The sequence below is a fragment of the Pristiophorus japonicus genome, chromosome 3 (genome assembly GCF_044704955.1).
Source record: "Pristiophorus japonicus isolate sPriJap1 chromosome 3, sPriJap1.hap1, whole genome shotgun sequence".
Classification (NCBI taxonomy): Eukaryota; Metazoa; Chordata; class Chondrichthyes; family Pristiophoridae; genus Pristiophorus; species Pristiophorus japonicus.
Window position 1 is genome coordinate 128,513,003 of NC_091979.1, and position 6,836 is coordinate 128,519,838.

At 43.1% G+C, this 6,836-nt stretch overlaps 1 protein-coding gene across 1 annotated transcript in view; it reads right to left on the reverse strand.

The window, feature by feature from the left end:
* Positions 1-5,082, reverse strand: part of LOC139259888 (dual specificity calcium/calmodulin-dependent 3',5'-cyclic nucleotide phosphodiesterase 1A-like) — a 157,757-nt gene extending 152,675 nt beyond the window's left edge. The window contains exons 1-3 of the mRNA XM_070875813.1: positions 4,952-5,082; positions 1,745-1,811; positions 1,539-1,655 (exon numbers count right to left, since the gene is read on the reverse strand). Of these exons, the coding sequence (XP_070731914.1) occupies positions 1,539-1,655; positions 1,745-1,811; positions 4,952-5,037 (270 nt within the window). The 5' untranslated portion in view covers positions 5,038-5,082. The remainder of the gene's footprint in view (positions 1-1,538; positions 1,656-1,744; positions 1,812-4,951) is intronic.
* Positions 5,083-6,836: the final 1,754 nt, after the last annotated feature.

The following is a 6,836-nucleotide window of genomic DNA, read 5'->3' on the forward strand; positions in this document are numbered from 1 at the left end:
AGGCGGCCATGTACGGGATTGCTGTTCCCTGCCTTTCTCTTATAGTTGTCACGCGGTGAAGATCATGTCCGTTGTACCACTTAGTGGATGGAATCCGCATTGCGACTCTTGGAGGAGCTCTTCAGCCTCAGGAAGAAGTCGATTGAGGAGGATTCTTGCGATGACTTTCCCAGTGGCTGACAGCAGGGAGATTCCTCTGTATTTGAAAATGGTCACGATTATGGCATCTCAGATCTCCTGGCATGCTCTCCTCCTTCCAGATAAGGGAGATGAGATCATGCATTTGTGCCAATAGTGCTTCTCTGCCATACTTCAGTGCCTCAGTGGGGATTCCATCTACTTCTGATGCCTTGTTGTTCTTGAGCTGACGGATGGCCTTTTCTACCTCGTGCAGGGCTGGGGTTTTGCTAAGATGGTGGCGGGTGGCATGCTACAGGATGGAGTTGAGGACACTCGTGTCGGTTAAGGAGATCTTCGAAGTGCTCCTTCCAGCGGGCCCTGATTGCCTCGATGTCCTTATTGAGTGCCTCTCCGTTCTTGGCCAGCAGTGGGGTGGGGCCTTCGGTGCTTGAGCCGTAGGTGGTCTTGACTGCGCTGAAGAATCCTTCACACCCCATCTAAGATAATCTTTTTCTAACTTCTGCTTTACCATCTCAAGTCGGCCCATCATCCCTTTTGTCTCTCTAATCTCTCCTGTCTTCCACCCTGTCACAGACCTTCCCTTTTGTTCTTTCCTCCCCCCCCCCCTTTCAGTGCTCCTTAAGAATTTGTTCATTTCGAACATTCGCCAGTTCTGACGAAAGGTCATCGACCCAAATCGTTAACTCGGTTTCTCTCCACAGATGCTGCCTGACCCGCTGAGATTTCCAGCATTTTCTGTTTTTATTTCAGATTCCAGCATCCGCAGTATTTTGCTTTTGTATTTGGTTCTCAGACATCTGTTTTTGAATTTAAGAGTGGGTGGCCTTGAAACAGAGCAGTAGGATTTACTTGCTTTTAGAAGGTGTGTTTGCTAAATATTTTGGATTTTTTGCCTCACACTTCATATTCCTTGTGCCTTCTTCAGTCTGCAGTTCCACTCACTAAAAGGTATGGATTATAATGGCTGTCAGCACTGATGTATTCATACTCATTTGTGCCTCACATGGCAAATAAAGATCAACTGAACAACTTCGACAGGGGAAATGTCTGGAAAACCAATACCAGCAGTGTCGACATGCTATGCAGCCTACTGTATGGGATCGTTGTGACTGAGTAATCTTTTGGTGAGAAGGCTCTACGTGTTGATGCCAGAGAATTTTGCGTCATCGTATACATCCATTATACAATGGGTGTGCGAATGAATAACTTATTTTTAAATAGATATTATTATTCACCAGTCACTCTAATTACACACATTACAAAAATTCTTTATTTGTTGGACAGTCACATACATATGCATTAAGACCTTCTAAATTTGATTAGAGATTTTTTTGGCATTAACTTTGAAAACCATTTGTTTTGTTTTAATTTTATATTAAACCTTAAAGTATCCTGACCCTGAAGCGATTGATAAGGTCATATCGGGTGAACAACTCGTGCACTATGAACTTCAGAGCATGGTCTCCACTGGCATCATTCAGGGCGAACACATTAAATGACCATTTATCAACATCCTGCAGAAAGAAAAGAGATATGAAATTTAGACATATTGCTCAACTATTTCTCACACTATCAGCATTTTTTAAATTGTTGTGCTATTCACCTTTAAAGCAGATATCACTGCTGATGGGTAAGTCAGTCCGATCATGTTTGATGTTCTTCGATACATCCTTGAATTTAAAATGATAAAAAGTATATATTTGACAACAGATTTCAGTAATATGACCGTGAATTATCCGTACTTACTTTTCTATATTTGCCCACTTATTCCCGTAACTAAGACAACAGGAAGCTTGGATTGTCATTTTTTTCTATAATGCAATTATTTATTGATTTGCGCTGATATTTTTGTAAATTTTGCACTCATTAGGTTCAAGAGCTGTTAGTACGAGACAACAAAACATTTTTACTCTCTGCTGGAGATGACGGTAAATTTTGCAAGGCCCTGCGTTGCTGACAGAGCCTTGGTGAAGTTCCATCCAGAGTATCAGTTTCACACATAAGAACTAGACAATTTAGAATCTAGAATCTGGTCAGAAGCAGGCTTCAAAAAGGCAGATGTTAAGTTTTAGAATTTTTTTTTGCTTGTTTCGTTGTGCTTTCCTTAACCTTTTGCTACATTTTGCTCACTACTTTCGTTGAATATATTTTTTGCCCCACCAATACGTTTCTTCATTATTTTTGGTTAATGCTGGATTTGACGTGATAACTTAAAGAGCTGAGGGTGGCTATTCTTTTGGGGATTCCAAATTTGCTCAATAACTGCTCATTAACTGAAAAGAGGAAGCGTTATTTGTGGTGGTAGGGGTCGGGGGGGGGGGGCATCAAATACAATGACAATGATTGTAGTCACACCCATAACTAGCCCTGACCTACAACTGGCGACATCAGAGAAGACATGTCTTTATTGTATGGGCTTCAAAAGCCAGGCTGGCACAATGATCTCTTAACCCTCTGAGAAACCACAAACAGCAGAGGAGCATCTCAGCCTGGATCAACCCCTATGTATCTAGCATAATGTATGCATTTAGAGCGAGTATATTCAGTATAATCTCCTTAGGGTTTATCCTCATGCATTTGGCTAAATGTACTTCCCCAGTAATCCTCCAAAGTAAGCAAATGCCATTAGCATTCTATTTCCTGTTCTGCATTCGCAATGGCCAACACTCCTGTGGACATTTTATTCAAGGTTGGGACTGCCATAATTGTCACCCACTCCCAGTTCCTGACTGTAATTTCTGGAATAGCACTTATGTTAATTAGGAACATCTATTATCGGTGTTCAGAGCATGTCATTTAAAATTGAAAAAACAAACCCAGTAACTGACTGGAGTCTTGGCCTCAGTGAGGCAGAATTCTATTAGTGAGCCTTTCTTTCCAATAGTGGGGTTATTTATCCTTTTTTTTAAAGAAAGAAGCCAGCTTGGAAACTTACCACCCTAGAGCTGGTGTTTGCTTTCACTTCACCACCAATGGGAAGCGCGACTTGGGTATTTGAACATCTGACTCCTCCCAGTAGTCATTTTAAATGCTTAAATAAAATCTTCCCAAGGAGGCTGAGGCCCTGACTAATTTCTGGTGGTGATCAGCCTTGTGTCAATTCCATAGAGTTAGGCCCGAGTTATTATGTCTCCGATATGGCAAACCAGATAATCTAAACAAAGTTTATTTTTCTCAGTAATCTCAAGACTTGAATAAACATTCACTCCATTACCAATATTTAGAGTTAAGGTAAATAGTTCAAAGATTTATCTGTGCATCACTGCTTCCCCTACATGACATTGAGTTTGTCCTAAATAAGGCAAAATGAAGTTGAAATGTAAATATTTGAATAAAAGCATAAAAGATTAGAAATACACAGAAGGCCCATCAACATCGATAAAGAGGAAAAACAGGTTAATGTTTCAAGAACAGCAACTTGCATTTATATAGCGACATTAATGTAGTAAAACATCCCAAGGTGCTTCAAGTGCAGACCATTTGTTATTTGCAGTTTTTTTCATCTTTACTGAATTTTTTCAACCCTACTTGCACTGAAGTTAAATGGTCATGTCTGGATGCTACCTGCGCTATGGATGAGCACTGCCCAGGGTGGACCTGTCCAACTAGGCCCTCTGCAAGTGCTGCTCCTTGCCAGCAGCTCTGAATCAGGGAATCCACCTTTTTTTCGATGCTAAAAAATCACATCAGAAGTTGACTTGAATGTGTTTGTGCTGTGAGCAACTGAAAAAAGTAGGCTTGGAGTCTGGTTTCAGACAATCAGAGTTCAATTTTATTAATGTGGGTTCTAGCTAGAACGTGAAACCTGAGGGACCAAGGCTGAAACTTAATAAAAACAAAGGAACAGGATGCAACAGTGTACATTAGATGTAAAAATATAAAGGGAGCTGCTCAGATGTGCAATGCCTCTGATTGTGACACCGACGCGAGTTTTGACTTTCAGCCTGACTCGTACGCCCTGAAGCGCGCCCTGCAGCGAACGCCTGGGAAATCAGGTGGTCCAATGATACCGACAGCAGAGAGGTAAGTAATGGACTCCTAAGATAAGTGTGATTGTTTGATTTTTCTTTTAATTTTTTTGTGATTCATGTTGTGGTGGTGTGGGCAATGTTTTGGGAATGTTTTTGTGGGGGTTTTTTAGTTTTATTTTCTCCCCAAGCATCTCTTGGAGCGCTCCTGGCCCGGTTCTTTAGCTCAGGATTTTCCTATACTAGTGCCCAAGAGAGGTATACAATGCCTTCCTTAGTGCTGTGCCCCTTGACTCAGGGACCAGTTGCCCAATTTTACTTACTGAGGCGCAAACTATTCCCGGGCGCAAACTTTATTGCCCCGCTGCCATTAACACGCCGAAATCATCAAAGCCGAAAATCTAGCCCTAATTCTATAAACTTGTGCCCCCATCCCATCGCCGTCAGGGAAATTGTGCTCAAACAGACAGTAGACCAGTGATAGGGCTTCAAGATTGCAGCTCCAGTTCTCTGACCTTCACTCTCTGGGATCGTGTAATTAGCCCTTTAGGATCCTGCTCATAATGCTCATGGTATGTATTAAGCTCTAATAATTATTTTAAGAACAGTTGTAAACTTAAGTTGCTGGTGACTTTATTCGTACAGAAATATATGTTTTCTTATGGCCACAAAACTGCACGTTTTAATATTTGAAAGGCACTGAACATTAAGTGTTAATGGAAGTTGTTCAACAATATTTTAAAAACACCAACATTAAATTCTACAAGTAACTTTCAATTTTTAAGAACTACAAATATTAATCAAAACAACCATCACAGTACAGCAGATTCACTTCCATCTACCTTTCTACAAAAATGCCAGCTTGAACAGCATGAACAATGCTGCGAAATCTAGGCTTTTCTGCTGGCCTTCTTCTCATGACCCCCATCTTCCTTGTGAAGGTGGATGCCAGCCAGTCCCGGACCTCTGATGGAACAGAATCTGACTGGATGTTGCTGAGTTCGTCCTCAGTGTCCAAGAGCCGTCTGATGAGAAAACAGAGTACTTCAGACTGAGCAGATCTCCTGAATTTAGTCCCTCCTAAAGAAATATTAATCTAAAGAGGCTGCCTTTTGAATATATTTTTAGTCTAGATTATACTTCATCAAGTATACAATTCAAATGAGTCATCTGTAAAACACACTTAAAGGCAGACTTCAAGTAAATATTTCGAACCTATGCGTAAAGCAGTAATACTATCATAATTTTATTTGTATTTGATCCCTGTGCTAATGGAACACAGTAGCGTGTTTGTCTCTTTTTAAAATAAATTGCAGCCCTGTCCTAAATTGATTATTTTAATGATAATAAATTTAAATCCATTTCCTGTTCAGTAAGATTCCCGACTGTTTCATTCAAAATACCATTATTTCAGGGACAGAGCTATTTGCACTAGAAAAATGCTCTGATTGGCTCTCCATTATCATATGACCTGATTGCTGATTGGTCCCCTTGGAGGATAAGCCACACCCAGAAGTTTCTCTGGAATGTATAATTGGAACTTCCCAGCCCAAGTTCTGATTGTCCTTGCAAAGTGAAATTCGAGCCATTCTGACTTCAGACCCCAGACTGGATAGAGCTCCCCAACCCAGCACAAATTCCTGACACCCTCAGCCAAAGTTACTGATCCCATCACAGCCTAAGTTGCTGACACCATCTCAGCCCAAGTTCATGCCCCCCCAGCCCAAGTTCCTGACCGCATCCCAGCCCAAGTTCATGATCCCCAGCCCAAGTTCATGCCTCCCCCAGCCCAAGTTCATGCCTCCGCCAGCCCAAGTTCATGCCATCTCCAGCCAAAGTTCCTGACCCCATCCCAGCCCAAGTTCATGTCACCTCCAGCCGAAGTTCATGCCTCCCCCCCCGCCCAAGTTCATGCCTCCCAGCCCAAGTTCATGCCTCCCAGCCCAAGTTCATGCCTCCACCAGCCCAAGTTCATGCCTCCATCAGCCCCAAGTTCATGCCACCTCCAGCCCAAGTTCCTGACTCCATCCCAGCCCAAGTTTATGCCTCCTCCAGCCGAAGTTCCTGACCCCATCCCAACCCAAGTTCATGCCTCCTCCAGCCCAAATTCATGCCTCCCCAACCCAAGTTCATGCCCCCCTAGCCAAAGTTCCTGACGTTACCACCCCTTACCACCCCTCCCACCGCCCCCTCCCCCCCGCCACCCCCGCCCTCCCATAGATGGGCCATTGTGTGTGGGTCACGGATTGTTAACAAGTTTATTGGGTATGAAGTGAATAGTGACAGTGTCATGACTTCCGGATTTCATCCATTCCAATGATGTCCCTTGTCACACATGTACCGAGCTTTCGGAGAAATTGGGTGTGGGTGTAAAGGGGAATGGAAGTACATGATCCATCTTCCCTGAGTTTCCTCTCTCCAGCCCCCAGTCTCTCTCTCTCTCTCTCCCCCCTACCCCCAGTCTCACTCTCTCTTTAATCCCCCTCTCTCTCTCTCTCCCTTCCCCTTTCTCCCTTCATCTCTCTCTCCCCCTCTCTGTCCTCCTCTCTCTCCCTCTCTCTCTCCCTCTCTCTCCCCCACTCTCTCCCACCCCCTCTCCCACCCTCTCTCTCTTTCTCTCTCTCTCTCCCTCTGTTATTTCAGTGCCTCCATACCAAATTGATGATTATATACTTCCCTATACTTAACTGCATACACCACCTATTGGTCCAGTTAACTAAAATATCC